This window comes from Botryllus schlosseri, chromosome 14 (assembly GCF_051294905.1).
Source record: "Botryllus schlosseri isolate E-star chromosome 14, Bs_hap1, whole genome shotgun sequence".
Classification (NCBI taxonomy): domain Eukaryota; kingdom Metazoa; phylum Chordata; class Ascidiacea; order Stolidobranchia; family Styelidae; genus Botryllus; species Botryllus schlosseri.
Window position 1 is genome coordinate 17,906,296 of NC_137249.1, and position 26,449 is coordinate 17,932,744.

At 40.2% G+C, this 26,449-nt stretch overlaps 1 protein-coding gene across 1 annotated transcript; it reads right to left on the minus strand.

The window, feature by feature from the left end:
• Positions 1–5,590: 5,590 nt before the first annotated feature.
• Positions 5,591–12,540, minus strand: LOC145455938 (lactadherin-like). The gene is made up of 7 exons (XM_080333970.1): positions 12,405–12,540; positions 12,276–12,348; positions 11,251–11,395; positions 10,101–10,203; positions 7,209–7,396; positions 5,895–6,050; positions 5,591–5,832 (listed from the first exon to the last, which is right to left on the minus strand). The coding sequence occupies exons 1-7, from the start codon at positions 12,484–12,486 to the stop codon at positions 5,671–5,673; spliced, it is 909 nt and encodes a 302-aa protein (XP_080190096.1). The 5' UTR covers positions 12,487–12,540; the 3' UTR covers positions 5,591–5,670.
• Between the last annotated feature and the right edge of the window lie 13,909 nt (positions 12,541–26,449).

Here is a 26,449-nt window from a genome sequence, read left to right on the forward strand (position 1 = left end):
TTGAGATAATTTGTCACTTTTTCAGTCAGTTTGGCACTATTTTACAATATATTTGGCTCCGAGAGCCTTCCAGTAGTTTGGCAACCCTGGTGAGTGGCGGTATATAGCAGTTTCGTCTGCACCAAGCTACCGCAGCGGGCGTCATTTTAGCACTTAACAGCAGTACCAGGTTCCTGCTGTTCGGTCTACAGCAGAATAAGCTCAAGCTGTGGGGAAGGCAGCATTTATTGCACAGTGAAAAAAGGCGCAGTGCGGTCGACAAATTGGTTAAAAAGTAGTAAAGCTATAAATCATTGGTAAATTTTCCAAATTATATTGCACTTGTGCATATAGTTTTAGCTACTAATAAGGCTAAATCTGGTTAGTTAAAATGAGCAGACGCAAAAACTTTTTTCGTGACGATTATGAGAGATAATTCAAATGTATCTAACGAAACTTGAAAGGTTTCGCACGTTGTAATATCTGCAATTGTGACATTAACCTGGGGGCCATAGGAAAGACCGCTATTTCAACTCACATTGATACCCCGAAACACAAGAAGTGTGTCATAATGATTAATTTGAGCCAGTCTATGAATAATTTTTCCACAAGTCGATCAGCACCAACGACCACAAACTACAAGGCAGCTGCTGCAGAGGGTACCAGGGCATTCCATACTGTCAAACACCAGCTATCATTCCTCGCCAACGATTGCACATCGCAATTGTCCAAAACAATATTCCCTGACTCCAACGTCGCAAATAAGTTTTCTCCGGCCAGGACCAAGAGTACAAGCATTGCACTGGGGTTCTTGCTCCATGCGCCCAAAAATGAATTTGTCTAAACTTGGTGTACGGCATTTTTCCATCTTGGTTGACGCCTCTTATCACAACGAGGTGAAGAAGTTTGGTTTATCACCCTATGGAGGTGGGGGTGAAGTGCTGTTTCGGCCCAAGTAAACCTAGACCTATAAGCTGTCGTGAGATCCATGAAGCACTTTCTAATAACAAAGGTGTTGCTGGAGCAGATTGTTTCTGGCGAAAAGTATGGAATGTGATATGTCACGGCTCGAATAAATGCAACGTATGTACAAAAACGCTTTTTCATGCTAATATAATTTTTCGACTGTCCTTATTTTTGGGTCCATGTCGATGGCAACCCTGCCTATAACCCTTAATTGGTGTATGTGATAGCTATACTTAAACAAAGCCTGCGTTGTCGTTGTTTGTGACAGTGGTGCCACTCCTAGTGTTTTTACACTATAGATCTGCTGTATTTTGACTTGACCTAGTGTCCTGGGTATTTTCTTTCGAAATTCGGCAAATCTAGTGTTTTTTTACTGAAAAAATATTTGTAAATGAGGATGCTACTTTCATGAGCTTCGAATAATTTATACCGGTAATTGAAGAGATAGTAATTTTTATCCGTCTAAACTTGCCCATTTAGGACCAGTCCTACATGTGTTGTAGAATATGGAATTGCAACGGCTATCTGTGCGCAAAGAAAATGCTCTTTATACCCGCTGCTGCTGTTGTTATTCACATTTTTGGTACCTTCCTCACTTTACGTGCGTACGTGTTTGTGTGTGTGCGGGGGGTCCGTGCCTCACCAGCCATGAACCTCACCGCACGTCACAGCCCCACACACACCTTTGGCCTTGATTGAGACTTCTACAGTTGACTTCGGGCATCTCGCGAGAAAGCACAAGCCTCGCATCTAGCATAGTTTCGATGACAACTTTCTCCAGAGCATCACAGATGAGCACGTTCTGATACAAGAGGCCGTTGCCAAGGAGCCCAGATTCAAGGCTTCGTTGCCGAACGGGGGGAACAGTGCGTTCAACAGGGTGTCGGCTGCCGCTGGACAGCGTTTTGCATCCTTACGTCAGTTTGCTGCCGGTTTAGCAACGGTCATGCCCACCACATCTCGTGTGGAAGCAGACTTCTCCTTCATCAACTACTGCAAAGCAGGGTTGTAACCAAGTCACCTGGTTCCGAGTCACGAGTCAATCTTAATTTTGTGGTATTGACTCGAGTCAAGTCGAGTCATTTTCAATTTATCACCGAGTCGAGTCCAAGTCCAAGTCACCGTTCAAAGGGTCAAGTCCGAGTCATAGTGTTATGACTCGAGTCCGAGTCCAAGTCACTACATTGAAGTCATGTTCAACTCATGTTTTCAATCCCGAAGTAGCTTATAGCTTATAGAGAATCAACGAATTCACGTCTACATACTATCTGATATAGAACCAACGAAGTCACGTCTAGATACCAGCTGATAGAGAATCAACAGATGCAATGTTTATGTATGAGGTACAGTTTTTCTTTCACATTATCAGGTGGTTGAATAAAAAGAAGGTCAGCGTTCCTGCTCAGCTCCCGAAATAGCCGCCGGAGCGTTACTACTGAGAGAAAATTTTGGATTAATTACAAATAGAGTTTTCGAATTTTACCGGCTACCTCATGATATTGTAATATTGTGTCAAAATATAATTCATAGCAAAATTGGCTCAATTCCAACCAGAAAACGCGAATTTATTAGAGTAGAATATTTTGGATATGAAAAAATAGTCGTCTTACTACTAGTATGTAATTATATTATATGAAATAGTTTCTCACTAAAAACACTCCATTTATTTTCAAAAATAAAATTTTCTCCTCTCATATCATTGATTCAACTTTTTAAAATTAAGCCAGATTCAGTGTTCTTTTTATGCAACATAACAATTTTATCAAGTAGCCACCCAGTAAAATAAAAATGAAGTTATTTTTGAACAGCCCTATTGTACAAACATCACACAACATTAGCCATTCATTATTACTCACGTGCACAATGTACAATGTACATACCTAACAAAACGTCAAATGGACGGTGGGTATTGTGTGTTTTCAGAGACAGCTGATCAAATTACTGAGTTACACTTCAAAAATACTAAAGTGGAAAGGAGATCATCATATATATGTTATAGAGGCATGGCCTTGGAATAAATCCACATCTACTGAATTCACGTTCCACTGGTGCACTAGATACATGAATTGACAAGCATTTTTGAACCACATTGAAGAGAATTGGATACTCATTCTTTCTAGTCGCTCAAAAATGCAAAGAATCATCGCCTTCAAACCTACACATGAGCTTATCAGTCTCATCCAAGTACTTGACCATCTGAGCCATTTCATTGGCTCTAATTGAACTTCGCTTCGATTGTTTGTATAATTGAAAAGTCTTGAGTACTTTGATTGCAGAGGATCTATTACCTCTTCATCACAGGATGATTTTGTACAATGCATTGCTACTATATATGTACCATTGTCTGTTGTTTTTACGGCGGCATATCTGATATCAGACGAGTGCAACGAAAGCAGTGGCGACAAATAGCGATGTCGGCAGAATTCGTCAGATGCGCTGATCTAGCCATTACGATTCGCAAATTTCTTCATCTTCAAGTCATATAAAATAAGCCGAGTCAATGACTTGGGTCGAGTCATGCGTAATGACTCGAGTACAAGTCGAGTCAATCCAAATATTGACTCGAGTCGAGTCGAGTCATTTTCCCATTTCAAGAAAATGACTCGAGTCAAGTCGAGTCACAAAAAAAATCGTGACTCGAGTCTGACTCGAGTCGAGTCATGACTCGAGTCATTACAACCCTGCTGCAAAGACGAGTTCAACTCTGCACTCTCTGATTTTTTTCTTGGTGGAGTGTTGTTTGCTCGACAAAGAAAGGACCTCGATTCGTTGTTGGCGTGTTGACACGAGAAGTGCATTTTATGATATTTTTCCTTACAAAACCATTGCTTTCAATGCTTTTGGATGGGTTTATATGGGTACGATATTTGCGATATATTAAGGGCTCCAATCTGCGATATTTTAAGTAATATATCGCAATATCGCATTGCGTTATACTAAATCGGCCTGCCCATACAGAAATAACAGTCATCTATAAGGTTTCGAATTTCCCTTCAGCTTCATTAATACCAAATGACATTGAATGCCAATCTCCCCTTAGCCATCCATCCATATTTCATCCGCATGTTTCGCAGATTACATGAAATGCCGAGTTTTTATTTTTGTCCCCAATCCTCGTGCCAAGTAAAGTTAATAAGTATAAAAACCTTACTTCTGACTATATTTTTTTGCTTTACTTGTTTCAAACTGATATACAGACCACAGATATATCATAATCAGCCAGCAGGCAGATTACATTTGTGATGTTGACATTAATGATGAGATTATACGCACTAGATCCACAATCAGAACAAAACGAAAAGGAATTTTAGCTTGCTTGCTGTAGCCAATACTGATTAACTGAGACTGAGAAGATGATTGTTGCTAACAACCAAGAACCAACTATGATGAATTGAATGATGGATCAATGTGACGTCACAGCTAATAGGAATTTCCATAAAGCAGCTTGAAAAACATGGTGCGGTCAGCTTAAAAAGCTTAAAATTACATTTTTAAACGACACTTGAGGCAAATAAATGCCAGAAACATGTTTTACTAAGGAATATGGTATAGGAAATATCAAAATATCGGCCCAACTAAATTTTTGTTACATGGTGGTATTAATCACCATTTGGGTACTCTGGAGGCAGGGGATCTTTTGAGTCGGAAGTAATACAGCAGTGCGACAACGGATTCTTTGTGAACTGCTGTTATAATATCCGCATAAAACCCACATATAATGGTTTCGCACTGGCACTTCCGTTTTTGTGAATCCATGTGAGTCCATTATTTCATAAAATTCTGAACTCAGTGTGCCCATTCTGCCCGCGCGTAATTTGATGTTAATCCCACCGACTTGTTGCTAATGATAACCAGAATGAAACTGCAAAACTGTCGTTGGATGGGGCCTATGAATATGTTCGACATTTGCTGTTTTGAAGATCATATAATGGAAGGAAGTATTTTTCAACATTTGTTAGAAATGTGCTGCAATATACAAGCATTTTTCAATCTACTCAGAATTAATTCGTGGGCGCGATGAAATCGTCTGGCGGGCCGTATGTTAGACACCCCTGACCTACACTCTCAGCGAAAAGAGTATGTATTTCCACCCGTGTATCACCCCTGATATACGAGTGTCAATCTGCATACACCCACGGCATAAATAGAGTACAGCAATTTCTTCCAAATTATACATGCACGATTGCACGTATGACCGTAGGAAGGTGTGCACGTAGGCGCGTAGGATTTATGACCGCGATGTAATCCCGAGTTAGGTTCTACTTTTGTGTGCCACCCTTTTCGCGCTTTTGGGTCCGACCTTGCCTCAAGTAAGACCTGGTTCAGCAATGGACCGACCTAACGATTTCGGCGGATGACTTGCTGTTGAAAGTTTAATGGTGTACTACCGAGCTATAATATACCTACCCGGAAAGAATTTCCGACTGCCATATAGTTACTGATGCCTATATGTAGCGGCAGATGCGTGACCACTGACCATGACTAGGCTACGCCACTCTACGGCAACCAGTCGACGGGTGATGTACGGTGTTTCACTTCCTGATCTCCGAGAAACCTACGTTATGTGAAGTCATATTATAATATGTTAGCCTACCCACGAATCGATGCCCATTGCCCATGGGTCATACTAAATCCTCATATCAAGTACAATTCCGATATGATATATTTCAAGCACAACTCGCCAACATCGACATTTCTCAAATTCCTATGCCATTCATCCATTCGTTACAGATTTCCGCTCTGCCCGATATCACAGACCAGTATCTCGGCGCGTAGAGAAATATGGTTGTGCCAGGTGACAGGCTCCAAACGAATAAATCTCGCCGTGAATGAAGGCGCGAAATGGTTGGTCACCCTCCCATCGTTGTCACTGTTGCCCTCAAATATCTTTAAAAAAAATCATACATCAGTTAATATCTGTTCATCGTAATTCTGTTTGCTTCACATACCTTCTCCTCGCCGCTACCAGATAATGCGTAAAGCCACGGGCCGTCAATGTCAAGACTGTACTTGATCTTGTACGAGGTAATGTACTGCGCAGTCCCATAGCGACTAGATCCTTGCGTTATAACTCCGTGAACGTGGTAAATATCATCCATGTCAAGCTATCGTAATAGAGAGAGAGAGATATGCTACTCTTTTTTGCCTGCGCGATCGAGATGCTTTGACGACGCAGATAAGATACGGCTTTTTATAGTAAGGTTATCTAGTCTACACCCCCGTTTTTCTCCTCCATAATAGCAAGTCAGTTATTATTTACAACAAGTATATTGGCAGACTTAGCAAGGTTCGAGATACTATGTATCAAAATGACTGAAGATATAATGAAGTAGACATGCGACTTGTGGTTAGGCGTCTTATCGGTAATATATGTAGCAATAGCAGAGGCGGGCAACCTTTTTGCTAATCACGGCAGCATTTGCACATGTAGCCTACGGCCGCATTCCAGGGTATTGTAGTAATGAACTAACAGGACGCAAAGTACCTGTGTTAAACTGTCCGTGTTAATTTCCGGTGAACTCCTGGCTCTTCTACCTTTCATATCGGCCTATCACACGCACCGAAAGCTCGAGTGGTAATGTTATAAATAGTTACTGAGATCGGTCATGCATGGTTGCGCTAAGCGCGAAATATTCTCAGATTTTCGAATAGATTCAGCCATAATTAGTAACAGTATCAGCTATTACTATCAAATATTTATCCTTTCTCAGCCCATGTGATCAGATTCATTGGTAGAGTTGATAGAGGGAATGCTTTAGTAAATTTAGGGCCAGTTATAAATGATAATGTATCTTCGGGTGGGCTAATTGTTATTCATCACTTTGTTGCATGCTGGTATTTCTTGACCCCCCCCCCCCCAGCAGGATTGTTGGTATAGTGGTAATATATTGGAATCGCCCAAAAGTACCAAAAACTAATTTCGTTCGTGGGGAGCACATGATTCCAATGCCGATCCCGGCTTAGATTGCAAAAATGAAGCGGCATTGAATCGCACGCATCGCGAAGACAGTTTCAAGATTGATTAAATTCACTCAAAAGTTCGGGAGTGAATTCATAATTTCAATTTGCATGCACGGCTGGTAACACATAATATTTGAATTACGTGTCGACGGCCGCACAAATTCCCTTCCACGGCCGCAGGTTGCCCACCCCTGGATGAGTGTTGCAAAATAACTAAAATAGACCCAGGTAGTAAATATCTAAATTCTGGTGACCAGAAAGTGGTGTTCATTTATCCCAAGCCCAACACGATAATACAGTACCTGCCACCATTGCTCTCGATTGTCAACCGCAGGCCTCCATGCATTTACCAGCGAGGCGCTGTCTAGAATAGCCAAATGAGCAAACCATTTAGCCCCAGACCATGTGATGTCGACCGCGGATGATTGAAAATGCTCTTGGTCAAAAACTTTTCGCCTCAAACCCAGAGGATGCACACACTTTTGTGATTCTGTTAACATATGCAATATATTTCCTCAATAATAACGCGGATATACATTACAAAGGAATAGATGAGATTTAAATATTTCAGTATAATAAAAAATGTCAAAAGTATTTGAGGAGTCGGATGATCAAAATACGAAATGACAAAGGCGGATGTTAAAGCAACGAAGGGCATGATGCAGCTGGAAAATTCACCCCTGTTCACACAAAATAGACACGGGCCGGAACAAATTTTATAATGGTGCCGTGATTACTCAGCAACCGCTTTGCTATCGGGGTGGGAGCTGACAGTATCGAATCTACGGTTGTCAAAAGTACTGAGGCCGTCTATAAACACGGGGTACTCATTGAGACGTATTAGTGTGGCTCAAATTAAGTTCATCCAAACCTTTAGTGCTGTCGGGCCGCATTTCAAACTTCAGAGTACATATGGAACCGCATGAAAATGCTCAAGTACTTATAACGAGCATTTCAAGCAGGTACCTCCATGATACCTCCATCCGGCTTATTCGAAAGCATGCACAATTGCATTTAGATTTAGACTTAGGTTATTTTAGCAATGATAGACGCAGAGTGGCGGGTGCTATTCATTGACACAAACGGCAAATGCATATCATCGCTCATAAGATGTCATGGGATAGTTCTTTATACATGCATATATGTGAAAATTTGCCATGGAATATACGCGGAGTAATATTGTATAGCTGTTGCGATTTATACTTGACTGTTGCCGTTATTTTTATGCTAGTAAAATTGTATTGGCACGTGCGCTCCATAGAAACAATGTGTAAAGGTCAATCACCAGTAGGACTAAAGACATATCCCGCTATGAGACGTCCATGCGTTTGATCAATGACCATACTCTCCTACCATGGTGTGGACACTGGACACGAGCAAATCTCACGGCTCACTGCTCACATCACGTCAAAGGCAGGGCTAAATTTGATCAATTTTGTATCAATCGAAAGCTACCGCGTTACTGATTACGGAAAGATATTTTTATTCTGCTCGTGGTCCTGGAACCCTCCAAAATCAGCCTCGAATTTTGCATTGCAACGGAGTTTGGTATTGTGACGCAAGATTGCTGTTTGGAAGCAAGTGAGGAGCGGCGCAAAACGCAAGCGCATTGGCCCATGTTGCGCAAGGGATTGAGCATTCTCACTCTCGCTGCGCACTAGCTCTCTCCTAAACTGCGGTATATAATTCCAGACGGCATTGTTGCGTCACAATGCAAACCTCCGTTACGATGCAAAATGATTTTGCAGGGTTCCATTACACCGAGCACGATTATCTTAATACAATACCGCGGCAGCTTTCGATTGCTGCCAATTTATCAAACTTCGCGCTTGGCAAGCCAATATAAATAGTGCCTTGAATAACCTTTGGCCAAATGGAAAGAATGACGTATCCAATCGCAGTGAGCCGTGAGATTTGCTTGTGTCCACACTATTGTAAGACACTATGGTTTGACCCTAGTGAGCAGGAATTCTCTTTCCTTTTTTTAGCAGCGGCCTTGAGACATAACAAATATCCGTTATTTTAGCATTGATGCACAAAAATTGACGGGTATTTATTGATACAAACAAAAACTGTCTATGGCTACCTGTTATAATATGTGGGATTTTCAGTGGTCAATGAGAGCCGCAAGAAGGCCAGCTTGAAGCCGCGGTTGGGAATCACTAATAATCCACACCTATTTAATCATGAAACTTCCAAATCACGAGAAATGATTGATAACGATTTATCAAGTGTCCTCTTTCAATTGTCGTATTCGACAGGATAAGTGTTGCTACGCGTATTAACGTTATAAACGATTTTGCACAGCTTATCCTGGCAGTCCGCAGAAGACATTTGTGTCGACAATCTACGACATTCCATTTCAAAGTACAGTGAAAATTCAATATTACGAGCAATGTGAGGTGTTTATTTTACGCAGGTCCGCAAATCGGTCATCTATTGCGGCACCAAGACGATCAACCAGCTGCCGCCATCATCAACCACATTCCGACGGAGCCATGGCGTAGAGCTGGCTGAAATAGAACCGCATGGCGCTCGACAATAGAGACCGAACTAGCGCAACGTGGGCCGAAGACGCCCACGACCGCCCACGATGAAGGCGCTTAACAAGAATCCAAAACTGATTATTTTGATGTTCTTTTATTTCCTGTTTTCTTTTGCCCTTTTATTTAATTGAAAGTCGATATATATAATATACGCAGGTCTGCCCAAACGCATCGTATTTTTACTGGTATTGATCGAATAGTTTACCGACTCCGGGATAAGAAGCAATGAACCGTCAAAAGTCATGACATCTAAATTCCTTCCCTGTCACAAGTGTAAATTGCTAAATCTCGTTCAGCATTATAGGACTGCAACATTACTAGCCTTGGACCAAACAGAGTGATGATTTCGTTTACAGATACCAGTTTTCAAACAGTGTATGAAATGGCCCAATCACAGTCAATTATGGCTCGTCGCCAACAGTCAACTGACGTGTCATGTCTTTCACAAATAGGCGCTGCCATTTTAATCTCAAACGCACGTACGTAAGGGCAGATTGAAATTTTGATTGACTTTGAATCCTGGATAGATTCACCAATGTTACCTGAGCATTCGCGAGAGCCGCAGGAAACCTTATTTCATGCCATATGTTGAATAAGTCGCTCTTGAGAACCACTGATATAGATTTACACTGGCCTACTTTCACGTACCGAAGTAAAAAGTGTAACTGCGTTGCCATTTTTGGGTGGCCTGTGAGGTTACGCCGTTATGACGGGTAGAAGGATATGACTGTAGCCCGGACGAACGGCGCATCTGTAACAATACCGACATTCAGTAGCATAACCTGCCTACAGCACATATGAGTAAAACAGCATGATGTTTCTCGGTGGCTATAATAGCAGTCGTGTGTGCTTGCTAGTCCTAGATATGTGTTGTAACGTCATAAAATGAACAAGTCAAGATCATGGAACCCTACCATAAAACGGACACGTAGTCAGTTGCGTGCGAGTATATATTAGGACAATTAGATTGAAAGTAACGATAAGCCCACAACCATCAAATGTTACTGATAATGCCAGACGTGGATCAAAAATTAAGGATAGCCGAAAATTCTGAATATATCCTAACAACGAAATTTCATAAGGTGGTATTTCTAACTTATCGACAATAGGTCTATATTTTGGTATTGAATGGTTTATCCTAGTTCTCCGTAGAATTCCCTTTCTTGTTCCCACTGCTATGTAGAGAATGCTGGAAAGTTGTATTTATTCAAGTATTTTGGATTAACGATGTTAACGTGACTGGAAAATTTTGTTACTTCACATAAATGCCCACAGGATAGCAGATACCGAAGTTCTTTTGCAAACGCGAACCTCTAAATTATTGAGGTCGGCTTACCGAACGCGAACTGGAATCGAACGTTCGCACTATTCCTATGTAAATAGTCGAAACGGTCCATTATAATCATTCCCATTTGTATGCTTCTGCTACATACTGAGTAATTTGTGTCTGAATCAAGTATTACGCTTCGGGTCGAGTAAGGTATTGAGGTATCAGTCATTATGATGTCCACCCGAAGGATGAGGAAAGCCTAAATATTCAACTTGTAGGCGACCACAAATAATTAAAATATGCCAGTCATCACATTAGAGATTATTTGGTATTTTTCGAACTTGCCTATTTCATCGTACTTTGTCACAATGCTGGAGGTTGATTGCGACTTCATAGAAATGCCATTTCCACAAACGTGCGTAACTTTGAACTAGCCTACATGTTTCGTACGCGGCGATACCACCGATCGAGGTTTACAGCACCCCACCGCTTCCAGATGCGTATATGATACTAGAATAAAATACTTACATGTACGGCGCCGCCATTCCTATTAACGGCCCCTGCATGCAGAGCAGATCGACAGATACTGGAGTCGTCAGTATAATATCGCGAGCCGCTAACGGTTACGTTCTTAATATTCGCACAGCCCGACATGCACACTCCGTAAAGGGCCCTGTTATAAGTTCATGTAGTGATTGGTGGTGCAGTGAAGAGAGAACACAAAGGCTTATGATCTGAATTTGTGTACATCTGGGTATGTTTAGTGTTTATTTACGTATAATTTGGCCACCGAGATGGAGTCCATTGTTGTCGACAAGATTCCTAATTTCAGATCTCTGATTCGTTGACGGAGGTAGTATTCTTAGTCCGAAATTTACAGATTCGGGATGGAGATATGCTCATTGTGCAGTGTAGTTCCGATGGATCGAGATCAGTGAGCACGGAGATGCTGGCAATATGCATTTAGCTTTTGCCGAGAGTCGAATATCCATTTCCAGCAGACACGGCTTTCACAAATATAGCCCTATATACTGGAAGTATAGTGACAGCTGGAAACTTATATGGCGTCACGCACTGTTCAGTGTTCACTGTTCATGCTGAGGTTCATGGGTCAGTTGACAGAGTTAAAATTAAACTCAACAGCTATGCGAAGCAAACTTAACATATATTACGCATAAAACATAGTGTTCTAGGCAATGTTCCCTCTAAGCTGCGCCGTGCTGACGCGGTCTCTGCGCACAGAAAATCTAAGTTGCGCACAAAAATTCCGAAGTGATGATCTTTTTTTCTTTTTTAGTCGTTACGCACTGTTGTCTAAGGGTCTGCGCAGTGAGTTGGTGAGGGTGCGCAGACTCGTCGAAAATTAGAGGGAACATTGGTTCTATAGGCCAATATTATTTTTCATATGCATACCATTACCCGAAATTGAAACTGTTCTTATCTGTTAAGTTGGCATAAGTAGGCTAGGTATGTTTGATCTGTGACGTCATCCATTACGATCTTCATTGCGCATTTGAAAAGACTAAAAACATATCCACCTGATTACAACTTACCCATTCCTGTGAAACTCACTAAACGCCCTCGGCTGATTATGGCAGGTGAACTGGAGAACGTTACCGGCAAGTACTGAAAAACGAGTTGTAAATATATCTGCCGTTGAAGTATAATCATTGGAATATTACCCACTTCCGAGGATATCAGCAGAATCAGAATAAACCCCATTCCGTACGATAGCTGACCACCGCTGAGTATATGCAAACACATTGTACAGGCAAATATGAATCATTGTACTTCGAGTTAAGAAACGTTGTACCGGAAATATTGGTCCTCAGTGAGGCGATTGATGGCTGATCTAGGCATAGGATGTCATTGCCTATCACTTGGGGAAGTTATGATAAATAATATACAAGTCAAGTTCCAGCTATATCTGTAGCATAGGGCAGGTGACTGACAATCCCCCTAATGGCTTAATATTCGTTTTATGCATGCATAATTTAGCCCTTTTGCTAAAGTGGTGGCAAATTTATCGTCAATATACGTATATCTAAATAATTTAATCCCAAAACTGATATCTCGTATAAAAATAAGGGCAATATTTTCAACCGATATCAGAATGTGATGATCGAAGTTCTTCTATGGATCGGTGGTTCCCAAATTGTGGTACGCGGGAACATTGCAAGAGGTAGGCTACGCGAGTAACTTCATGAACCTATAAATTTATGTTTTGAAAATAAAATATGTAGATCTAGATTTCTGATTTCCTTTGTATCCAAGAAACCTTTGGCCTACCAAAACTAGGTTTCAGATATCGGAGGGAAGTTCGCCATGTCCCCAATCCATGTTCCATTGCTTGCGGCTCAATTACGGTCAGTGGTTGAAATTAAGCTCAACGGCGGGGTAAACCGGGAAATATCCATTAGGGATGGTGTGAACCACTGTGAGGTTCAGGCTCGTGTGGACGTGGACCTTTTTGAAAGGTTCTTTGTGTGAACGTTACGTCATATTGCTAATCCTAACCCTGTACATTTCAGTGAAGTGATAGCCTATATTAATGTACACGATACCTAGCGACGACTCGGGCCACATAATGCCACTATGCTGAAATGATATGATAATCCCATAAAATCAATATCTTCCGTCGCTTTGCCTACAATTTCGACAAGGACGTGCAAGGGAATATAAGCTTACGCCTTAACGGTCTAGGCCAGACCAGACGTATTCGACGTCTGAGTATTGCGACGTTGATATTGCGCGGAGTGTAAAACGGGTTTCTATGTAGCCTACTTGCTACCGATATTACGCCATTAACAAGTTATACAGCAGTAGCCAACACCCCAATCGCACGGATTTGGTTTTTATGAGACAATACACATATGAAGTCAAGATTGACCTTGTACACCTGCTAGATTGTTTACACCACACAACGATATCAATTTCATTGATCCCCCCGCGGGCCGTATGTTGCCCGCCCCTGCCATAGGCCATAGGACATAGGTCTCAAACTCAAATGTGCTGGCGGGCCAATTTCCTAGTTTTCGATGACACCGCGGGCCGCAGCATCAATAGTAAAGGCATTCGATGTGTTTCGAAGTATAGGCCTCATTTGACGGGACCATGTATACCAGTGGTCGGGAACCTATGGCTCTTTTGGGTATAAGATATGGCTCTTTGCCGAATTTTAATTTTTGTACTTTTAATTTATCAATATTGCAGTGACTTGTTGGTAAATTTTCATCACAGCCAGTAATTCTTCTCGTGGCAGTATAAACACGCCTTTGAGAGGTCAAGACAGTAGCGTACTCAGGGTTAGGGTTTCCGACCCCCTTTTCAAAATCCTCAAATTCAAGTTGCTGTCGCGCCGGCGACCAAATATCACTGGCAAATTCGATGTACCCTCCTCGCAATCTTCGATTGCACGATACGTTGATTGATCAAAGAGAATAACAGACATGATGACGCCGGTATGACTATAGATAACTAACCTACGGAGGTTAGTTATCTATAGTATGATAATGCAGCCGTGGAAGTGACATTCACAATTACAAATTCAAATCACAAACAACGCCTTAGCTATCCACGGTTTTGATTCGTAAGTATAGCTTTGTAGTACTGCCGGTAAAATGTATGCGTGTAGCGCAACGTTTTGTTACTGCCGAATACTTTGAGATTTGAGTAGTCGATCAATATCTAGATTTTCGGAATTAATACGAAATTTAGTTTACATTCGATTAATATCAGGTATATTAAAGTCGAAGCTAATTACCATGAATTGCGCTATCACAGTTGACGCTTGGCCCGTCTGTATCTCACATGTGCCTTACCGCTCCTTTCGCGATTTACTTTCGAACAATAAATATGCAAATTGCGTGAATTTATGAGTAACAATGTTCAAAATTAAGTCATTCAAGAACATCGATAGAAAATAACAATAATATAACCATTGAAAGTTTCACAAATTTCGTTTACTCATGTTGAAAACAGGCGAGGCACTGCCTCACTTCACTTTTCTCCCATGACCCCATCACGTCATTGACGTATCACACCTTACGGTGGGTATGTACTGCTGTAGTGACCATGTTTGGCTCCACCTACGCATGTGATTAACTGATCATTGATCCTCGCATCAAAAAAGAGCATCAAGACCAGGAATGGCTAACCTGCGACCGTACAACTATAATTGTGCGTCAATTTGCGCGAGTCGGCGGCCGTCAAAATGCAATTTGAATTTAGGAAGTTTGATTAAACTTAGAAATTTTATTCGCGCGATACGCGATTTTGAGTGTCTTGACTTTCCCCTTTAAAAATACAGTGGTGTTCTTGTAATCGGAACCCCGCACTGTACAAATGCGAACCACAAAGGAAAATGATGCGCCTTGTCACGAAATACCAATTTGGAATCGCGTGGGTCTAACGAATGAAGGTTTTTCTGGTACGTTTGGGTGATTCCACAATATATTTTGGCTTTTTCCGAAAATTCTGATGGGAGGCCAAAATACAACGATATGCAACACAGTGATTAATAAAATAACAACCCGAAGATGCATCATCATCATTATCATCACATTCAAGTCGAAATACAAGCAATTTCTTCTAAATGAATAGGCTACTGGTCTATCCTCAAGATTACCGGACCACGACCTGACCTGTCGATCTCGCCTTCCATGACATGCCACCCAATTTCTTTCCGCTTGCTTTTTTCTATACTATCTTCTTTACTTTTCATTCAGTGTGCATGCCTCCTCCATAAATCGCCTAGGCCAGTGGTTCCCAACCTTTTTCGACTCATCGCCCCCTTTTGAAGCTCCACACCGATCATCGCCCCCCAAATATTGGGAACAGAAAAACAGCACTTCGTCAGCCCCCCTAAAAACGTTTGTCTTTGGCCCCATAGGGTGATAAACCAAACCCCAGACCCCCCTCAGCCAGTGGACTCTTTAGTAGTATAGTCGATCGCTCGCGAACGGCCATTGTGGCTTATGGGTGCGGCGGTGAGGTGCCGTGAAAACTCGTGGTGGTGATGGCACCCTTTTGACCCCCCCTCTCGGCGGTGAGGTGCCATGTGTTCTTATGGATGCGGTGATGATGGTACCCTTTCTGGTATAGGCTGCGGTGATGATGTGCCGTGAAAACTCGTGGTGATGATGGTACCCTTTCAGACCACCATGTGGTGATGATGTGCCTATGTGGTGATGATGGTACCCTTTCAGATATATGCTGTGGCGATGATGTGCCCACGGATTCTTGTGTCGTAGTGAACTAACGTTGTGGATATAGGCTGCGGTGATGATGTGCCTGTCATGTATTCTTACGGGATCTTTGGTGATTCGCCATGTGTTCTTATGGGCGCGGCGGCGATTCGTACTTTCGAGTATAGGCATCTCTCGACCGGTGTTGAATATGTACGAGTCAACAATAACCACGCGGACGGAAACGTGGCTTGTTGCGAGGATTAAGCAGTGCGACCTATATTTCGAATGACCTGTGCGCTGAATTATTTCTCGTCCAGCCGCTACTATCGATTATTACACTATTCCATTCAGTGCGAAATAGTTTGATCGTAAATTATGATATATGATGTCGTAGTTTAGTCGTGTCAAATGACCGATCGTGTTCTCTTTCCTCGCTATTGATTGCTAGCTGAATAATACTTCGGCTTATTCGCTGTTTCACGCCTACAAAATAGTCTGCTGTTCACAACCACAACAAGAATCACAAGTATACACATTTACACATTCGTTTATTACTCTGAAATCAAACTCTTCACAAAAGCACGCACAATCGTATCATTCACTTTTTATCATCCCCAAAATTATTCAAGTATTCCTTGGCTGAAAATCCTTGTGCTCTTTTTATCAAGAATGCAATAGCATGATCTCCACACACATCCGAAGTTTTACTCTGTAGCTGTTTCCCAGTCACGGAAAATTCATCCGGCTCCAGGAATTCGATTATCTGAGGTTTTAGCGGTCCGAACCTAGCGAATCATGAAAATGAGTATCGTCATCTCTGTATATACACACCCAGTGAGACCCAGGCAAACTCGACTCGTCGTAATTAATGATGATAGCGAATTTTCCGCTAGTTGGTTTCTTTGGTAATTGGTCTACTGGATAAGTTCCTAGATATAGACTTCGCGTATCAGGATGGTTATAGAGAATATCACTAATCTCAGACAGAGCCGGCGTAGACGGTGATTCCAATACCAACAACATGCTAACACTCCAAATAGGTGTGAAATAGTTTGCAAAGCCCCGCAATCGCTGACAACATAATGTCTCGGTCATAGCCATCTTTTGCGACTTGGCGCTACAGACATCGATCGCTCAAGCGTTGAAATTTTCGTAAGCAGTTTGTCACAGAACCGGATTTCACTGGTAAAATTTAATAAGTAACGAATAACAGAACCGTCGCAGCGGGTGATTGGAATACCGACAAATTATCACTTATTTCTGATCCAACCCTAATCCTTTGGGAAGTTGACGCTTATTCAAAAAGGTGTGAAATAATTGTAAAACCCTACGTCACTGACATGACAATGCATCAGACATAGCGATCTAGTTATAGCACGGGGCGGAATCCATTCGCGAGATGTTCTATAGGTAAATTGAGATAATCCGAGACCGAATATTTTGACTTTGGCGTAGTGTGAATTGAAATAGGATTGACAAACATGACTACCATCTTTCCAAGTACCATTTCGATATTATACACACATTGATTTGAAACAAGTAATGGAACATTACAACTCTATTCACGATCCGACTTTCGGTTTGTCAAAGAGACATTTTAACATCTTACCATACTCAAAAGAATTATTCATAATATTAACCGATGTTAAAAATATAGTTTTCACTTACTTGATTATATTACTACAACTTGTAAACTTTATTAATTCATCCTGGTGAACACGAATAGTGTTGCTCGCTTGTAATATTCACATATTGATCTGAATAATAACAACTCATGAGAACCTACAACTTTATTAACGAACTAGTTATTTTTTACGAAACTGGAAATGCAAACTTTATTCGTCTCGACATCTCAACATCTTACAACACTCGAAAGAGTCAATTATGAAAACACTGCCAAGTAAATCCGTTGTACTGTAAAAGCGATTGATAGTTTTCACGACGCGACAACTACAAATCAATGCTTGCGACTTGCGACTAACATTGAGTGTACGAGATTTGAATATACGAAAAATAACCGAGAATTAATTTTTCGCAGATGAATCCGTATACTTTAATGTAAGCTATCATAAGACAAGTAAGTCCTTTACGATGACATTGATTCACAATCCGATATTCTCATTATACACATTTTGAAATCCCATCATACCCATTTTCGAAATCAACTCTTAACGAAAATACGACTAGTCGTGGCAACTCGATTATAATCAAAGTAATTCATGATTATACAGATTGTATTACACCCAACACCAAAACAAAAAGACTTTTTAGTTGATTAAATTCATATCATTCGTCTTCAACTTGTGTCTTTTCTAGATTGCACGGACCAATTCGTTACGAGCGAGTTGCAACCAAAGTTAAGAAATCTTTGTGAAATCTTTGGATGAATATAGCTAACACAATCACTTATCGCTGTTTCAAGTATTTCACAGGTGTGTCGCCTATCTAAAAGTATGCATGCGTTCGATTCCCGTACCGACTGTCGCGGTATTTATGAATTAAGGTAAAGATGAAGCACCAGTGTCGTTGCTGTCGGAATTCGTGACGGCGAATTGAAACATACACGCATTACACAGTGTGAAAATATCACTTTGGATATCGAAGGGTGATTAATACTTAATCCGTCCACACTCTCTATAGAACGCGCTAAATGTAAAATATCGTGAGGTTACACTCTAACACTTTGATCATTACAAAAGCAAATTGGTATATGTTTGCTAGAAGCATCCTGTTCAACTAGAAGTGTCTAGTACACAACACTCGTAATATCAAAGAAATACTTGCTACACTGTAATTCACTTAACGTGTTTTGCATTGTTGTTCATTTGTAGTATTGATTGTTTTTGAACCCCCAAATAATAATTCCCGACATGAAACCAAACCGCTGAAAGTCGTTACCATCACAACGAAACAATTTGTACGATGTTTGTCAAATGCATCCTATAGTTAGGCGTACTAGAATTATTTGTGTAACACATACGCCGACAATGCAATCGAAAATTTTTCCGTTGTCATTCGCTAAAGTAAATGTCATCACAATACTCATCAAGCTGTCATCTGTAAATCAAGATTACATCCAACTTGTAACTGTATCGTTTAACTACCGGGTTGCATCAGTTTGCTATTTTTGTCATTTAGTGACTGCTGAACATACCAAACGATACACATTCACTTACGAAATACTGTGTTGGTCGTAATTTCCATCATCGTGATAATCGAAGTACATTTGTTTCGAATTCGTAACAGCCGACTATGACACGACGATCTTTGGAAAAGTTATGCTTGGAAGATTGGTTGTATATCGCGAAAAATAATTACCACTCATATTGATACTGTTATCCCTTGATCGGTATTTTCAAACGAGTAAAATTTATTACTTGAGTTACTCCGCTTACTATATTCAAATGTAAACACAGCTGTCTTTCAACATCACAAAGACATCGATATAAAGTATATAATCAAACGCAACAAGTTGTACTTTTGTAGGACACTAATTATTATTCCACGCATCTCATTTCATACTAAGTGTATATGAAAGATGTTCATGGTACACGAATATATTCGCTCATGCTACGAACATACGCAATGATTGGTGACGCTTTCACACTATTTCGATTTACTGTAACAAAAACAACAACAACAATTTTCACTCTCTTGACTTACGAAAACAACAGACGAACCTTCATTCAATATTTTGTTTTTGTCAACAAGTTACTTTTTCATGAGACCCCCACTACTCTTACAAAAGTACGAAAGATATTTACATCACACAAAGTAATCAACTTTACTCGATATTCTCACATTACGAAACTAAAGAATGGTTGGTTTGACTCTACAAACTGTTTCGTTACCTCAAGACCTTTATTGTCTGAATGGTTGTCCATGTGTCTTAAGAACCGAATAGTTCAACACAGCACTAGTACCAACAGAAACATCAGAGTTGTTTACACAAAAGTTTGTATGTGTACAGTATGCGAATACCATGTGTAAGTCCAGCACAATTGCGGTATCCATCCGAGTTTAGTTAACACAAATTTATTACAACGGAGCCACGTAAACTTTCGTGAAAGAAAAGCATACTCACTTCCAGAGGGTTATTTCAACGCCATAGCAGTACTCCAACAACAAAGTACATATGTTTACTAGTCACCGTCCTTACATATTTCACATAGATCAATCTACTTTGCTAACGAAAAGTGCTGAGTCACCACATGATTACCCTCACAACAAAACAGCTAGAAGATATTATCATACAAAAATATTCCTAACCCTTTGCGCACCAGTGACAAATCATACAACAAACATTTTTTGTGAGGTGAATTGCTGTTCAGTGTCAAGTCTACCTGTTGAAACGTACATTAAAACAACACAGTCACAATTCAATTAAAACCACGAATCTATTTTCATTTCGTTGCATACAGAAAAATAAATTTTAATTTCCCAAAACATACTTGTAGTCAAGAAATATTTTTATTAATCAAAATCATCGACTTCTGTTTACGGTGTTAGTGTGCGCATGTCATACACGTGGGGACCGTATTAAAATGGACACGACACGACTGAATGTAAGGAGATAGAAGTCTATCGCATAGATTTACATGTGGTCTTCGCTATGGTTTCAAAAAACGAATCATCTCTTTTGCGTTGATCTAGACCGAGCAAGTTAGTTAATGGCCATGATTGTGTTTGTCATATGCGAATGATAGGGTTACTGTCAAATCTACATACAACAACCTTCTGGTACTCAAAATAACAATTTCATTCTCTCCCTTCGTAGTCATATACCGCCAACTCGGCTTTTTTGTTCATCGACAGCGGCGTTTAACAAGACCAACTACACTGAACCCACGACGTTTACCTATGTAAAATTACCACTTTCACTTGACAGTCCGTCGTTTACCTGGCTAAACATATCATTTTCCTTTGGAGATCTGATGTTTACCCAGAGTAAGAAACCTTTTTCACTTGGAAATCTATTTTTTCCCTGGGTAACAAACCTTTTTCACTTGGAAATATATTTTTTCTCTGGTTAACAAACCTTTTTTCACTTGGAAATATATTTTTTCTCTGGTTAACAAACCTTTTTCACTTGGAAATATATTTTTTCTCTGGACAACAAACCTTTTCCCCGGGTAACAAACCTTTTTCCCTGAGCAACAAGCCATTTTCACTTGGTGGTCCGTCGTTTACCTGAGTAAAAATATCATTTTCCTTTGGGGATCTGGCGTTTACCCAGTGTAACAATACATTTTCTCTTGGTCATCTAGCTTTTCCTAGAGTAACAAAACCATTTTCATTTTGAAATCTGACAAACACACCTGACAATTTGGTATTTGTTGTATTGACGATAGTTTGAAATAGATTACAACGAACAGTGACGGAAATATACACAGACTACCGGTTTCAGAGTATACCCCCCATCAGTCGTATCACATCAATATCATCGGTTAACCACATACAATATGCTCTTGTACACCGAAATACATGTTTTGGAAAATTGGACAATAGGCTTCGATAGTTCTGTGATGTCCGGGTTCGTGCTTTGGATTTTCCAGAGTCAAAATGTCTGAATAAAACACCTCCTTGACGATGGTTGGTATGTGGATAACGGTGTTCGGAAAACGGTTGGATTTATGTCACCCATCGCGATAACAACTCCAGGTCGAGTTTTCCTCCCGCACTTTTACTATATTGTGTCTTTATTGGTCAATGTATGTCTCGACATTCAGTTTGAAATCGGAAACCCTGATAAAGTACGTAACCGGATCCGGATATCAACTGTGAATCGATAAACCAATGAACAATATTCAAAGTAAACATGTTACACCCTGTGTTTCCACGACAAAATACCATCCAGACATACGTCGCGCTTGTTTGCCCACACCAGTATACGCGCAAATGGAGGTGTGTGACATTGCATGCAATGTGTTGGTATACAAACATCGATCCACAGACATTATCATAGCCGGTAATTTTGATGTAGATCGAATGTCACTCGATAACATTACCAATAAGCCACATTGCAATGACTCTGAGTCCGCACTATTACATCGATATTTCGACACCGTTCACTGATTTAGTCGATGGTTTTATCCTGTTGTAACATTACAAGATAGTCATGACCCTATCTCCAGACAGTCACCCAGGCCAATTGGATACATCGGGCAATATCCAGCGTGTTGTCGACACCGAAGTTTTCTGCTGAGACTGCAGCGTTTGACCAATGCGAACCATCGAAGTACGGTGCTCGAAATGATTGCGATCAGTCTTTCACTAAATCACGATGCATGGATGTCGCTACTCCCACATAACGACTCCAGATAAATATCGTTAACAGTGATTCTGCAAATCTCGGACTGATACTGTGATCCAATAAGGTGTGTTTCTGTGGAATGAAGACTGCAATCGTACACCACAATAGAACACTACCTCGCGATTTCACACGCAATCATAAAACACATCATCGTAAGGGTCCAGTTCGTTCGGTGACATTTCGAAACGGTCATCGCTACAAGAGATCGGGTTGGTCTCGTCATATCGGTAGCATTTTGACGCTGTCATCACCACAAGGCTATTGACGTTGGTTTCAGTTGGTCATGTCAAGCCGTTTTAGAATGTACCGTTTTTCAACTCCCCACACTATAGTGTTACGACACAGACAAGAAGCGTCGGTGGAAATGATAAAACACGGAAGGCATACTTTGGTGTTATTTGATATGGATTTTACACCAGACGAACCTCACATTCGAGCGATGTATTGGAATGGCGATTGTATTATTGATGTCCAGGGAAAAGAAATGTATCGATTTATCGGTTTCGTACATATCCAACAAAAACCAGGGTATATGATTGTGCATGGTTCGCATATTTGACTGTGATCACAATATTGGTATGTACTGTACAGTTCACTTTCACCATCGTGCGAATACCCATGTTACGGTTTCTATGTTTGTGTGTCTGTATGTCATGCTTCAGATTGACTCAGAGTCATTGCAATGTGGCTTATTGGTATGCCATTGTTATCGAGTGACATTCGATCTACATCAAAATTACCGGCTATGATAATGTCTGTGGATCGATGTTTGTATACCAACACATTGCATGCAATGTCACACACCTCCATTTGCGCGTATACTGGTGTGGGCAAACAAGCGCGACGTATGTCTGGATGGTATTTTGTCGTGGAAACACAGGGTGTAACATGTTTACTTTGAATATTGTTCATTGGTTTATCGATTCACAGTTGATATCCGGATCCGGTTACGTACTTTATCAGGGTTTCCGATTTCAAACTGAATGTCGAGACATACATTGACCAATAAAGACACAATATAGTAAAAGTGCGGGAGGAAAACTCGACCTGGAGTTGTTATCGCGATGGGTGACATAAATCCAACCGTTTTCCGAACACCGTTATCCACATACCAACCATCGTCAAGGAGGTGTTTTATTCAGACATTTTGACTCTGGAAAATCCAAAGCACGAACCCGGACATCACAGAACTATCGAAGCCTATTGTCCAATTTTCCAAAACATGTATTTCGGTGTACAAGAGCATATTGTATGTGGTTAACCGATGATATTGATGTGATACGACTGATGGGGGGTATACTCTGAAACCGGTAGTCTGTGTATATTTCCGTCACTGTTCGTTGTAATCTATTTCAAACTATCGTCAATACAACAAATACCAAATTGTCAGGTGTGTTTGTCAGATTTCAAAATGAAAATGGTTTTGTTACTCTAGGAAAAGCTAGATGACCAAGAGAAAATGTATTGTTACACTGGGTAAACGCCAGATCCCCAAAGGAAAATGATATTTTTACTCAGGTAAACGACGGACCACCAAGTGAAAATGGCTTGTTGCTCAGGGAAAAAGGTTTGTTACCCGGGGAAAAGGTTTGTTGTCCAGAGAAAAAATATATTTCCAAGTGAAAAAGGTTTGTTAACCAGAGAAAAAATATATTTCCAAGTGAAAAAAGGTTTGTTAACCAGAGAAAAAATATATTTCCAAGTGAAAAAGGTTTGTTACCCAGGGAAAAAATAGATTTCCAAGTGAAAAAGGTTTCTTACTCTGGGTAAACATCAGATCTCCAAAGGAAAATGATATGTTTAGCCAGGTAAACGACGGACTGTCAAGTGAAAGTGGTAATTTTACATAGGTAAACGTCGTGGGTTCAGTGTAGTTGGTCTTGTTAAACGCCGCTGTCGATGAACAAAAAAGCCGAGTTGGCGGTATATGACTACGAAGGGAGAGAATGAAATTGTTATTTTGAGTACCAGAAGGTTGTTGTATGTAGATTTGACAGTAACCCTATCATTCGCATATGACAAACACAATCATGGCCATTAACTAACTTGCTCGGTCTAGATCAACGCAAAAGAGATGATTCGTTTTTTGAAACCATAGCGAAGACCACATGTAAATCTATGCGATAGACTTCTATCTCCTTACATTCAGTCGTGTCGTGTCCATTTTAATACGGTCCCCACGTGTATGACATGCGCACACTAACACCGTAAACAGAAGTCGATGATTTTGATTAATAAAAATATTTCTTGACTACAAGTATGTTTTGGGAAATTAAAATTTATTTTTCTGTATGCAACGAAATGAAAATAGATTCGTGGTTTTAATTGAATTGTGACTGTGTTGTTTTAATGTACGTTTCAACAGGTAGACTTGACACTGAACAGCAATTCACCTCACAAAAAATGTTTGTTGTATGATTTGTCACTGGTGCGCAAAGGGTTAGGAATATTTTTGTATGATAATATCTTCTAGCTGTTTTGTTGTGAGGGTAATCATGTGGTGACTCAGCACTTTTCGTTAGCAAAGTAGATTGATCTATGTGAAATATGTAAGGACGGTGACTAGTAAACATATGTACTTTGTTGTTGGAGTACTGCTATGGCGTTGAAATAACCCTCTGGAAGTGAGTATGCTTTTCTTTCACGAAAGTTTACGTGGCTCCGTTGTAATAAATTTGTGTTAACTAAACTCGGATGGATACCGCAATTGTGCTGGACTTACACATGGTATTCGCATACTGTACACATACAAACTTTTGTGTAAACAACTCTGATGTTTCTGTTGGTACTAGTGCTGTGTTAAACTATTCGGTTCTTAAGACACATGGACAACCATTCAGACAATAAAGGTCTTGAGGTAACGAAACAGTTTGTAGAGTCAAACCAACCATTCTTTAGTTTCGTAATGTGAGAATATCGAGTAAAGTTGATTACTTTGTGTGATGTAAATATCTTTCGTACTTTTGTAAGAGTAGTGGGGGTCTCATGAAAAAGTAACTTGTTGACAAAAACAAAATATTGAATGAAGGTTCGTCTGTTGTTTTCGTAAGTCAAGAGAGTGAAAATTGTTGTTGTTGTTTTTGTTACAGTAAATCGAAATAGTGTGAAAGCGTCACCAATCATTGCGTATGTTCGTAGCATGAGCGAATATATTCGTGTACCATGAACATCTTTCATATACACTTAGTATGAAATGAGATGCGTGGAATAATAATTAGTGTCCTACAAAAGTACAACTTGTTGCGTTTGATTATATACTTTATATCGATGTCTTTGTGATGTTGAAAGACAGCTGTGTTTACATTTGAATATAGTAAGCGGAGTAACTCAAGTAATAAATTTTACTCGTTTGAAAATACCGATCAAGGGATAACAGTATCAATATGAGTGGTAATTATTTTTCGCGATATACAACCAATCTTCCAAGCATAACTTTTCCAAAGATCGTCGTGTCATAGTCGGCTGTTACGAATTCGAAACAAATGTACTTCGATTATCACGATGATGGAAATTACGACCAACACAGTATTTCGTAAGTGAATGTGTATCGTTTGGTATGTTCAGCAGTCACTAAATGACAAAAATAGCAAACTGATGCAACCCGGTAGTTAAACGATACAGTTACAAGTTGGATGTAATCTTGATTTACAGATGACAGCTTGATGAGTATTGTGATGACATTTACTTTAGCGAATGACAACGGAAAAATTTTCGATTGCATTGTCGGCGTATGTGTTACACAAATAATTCTAGTACGCCTAACTATAGGATGCATTTGACAAACATCGTACAAATTGTTTCGTTGTGATGGTAACGACTTTCAGCGGTTTGGTTTCATGTCGGGAATTATTATTTGGGGGTTCAAAAACAATCAATACTACAAATGAACAACAATGCAAAACACGTTAAGTGAATTACAGTGTAGCAAGTATTTCTTTGATATTACGAGTGTTGTGTACTAGACACTTCTAGTTGAACAGGATGCTTCTAGCAAACATATACCAATTTGCTTTTGTAATGATCAAAGTGTTAGAGTGTAACCTCACGATATTTTACATTTAGCGCGTTCTATAGAGAGTGTGGACGGATTAAGTATTAATCACCCTTCGATATCCAAAGTGATATTTTCACACTGTGTAATGCGTGTATGTTTCAATTCGCCGTCACGAATTCCGACAGCAACGACACTGGTGCTTCATCTTTACCTTAATTCATAAATACCGCG

Coding starts and splice junctions, on each gene's coding strand:
- LOC145455938 (XM_080333970.1), bottom strand. CDS start 12,486: ATGTGTTTGCATATACTCAGCGGTGGTCAGCTATCGTACGGAATGGGG. Junction 12,349..12,404: donor GCTGATATCCTCGGAAGTGG/GTAATATTCCAA, acceptor CTCGTTTTTCAG/TACTTGCCGGTAACGTTCTC. Junction 11,396..12,275: donor AGTGAGTTTCACAGGAATGG/GTAAGTTGTAAT, acceptor AACTTATAACAG/GGCCCTTTACGGAGTGTGCA.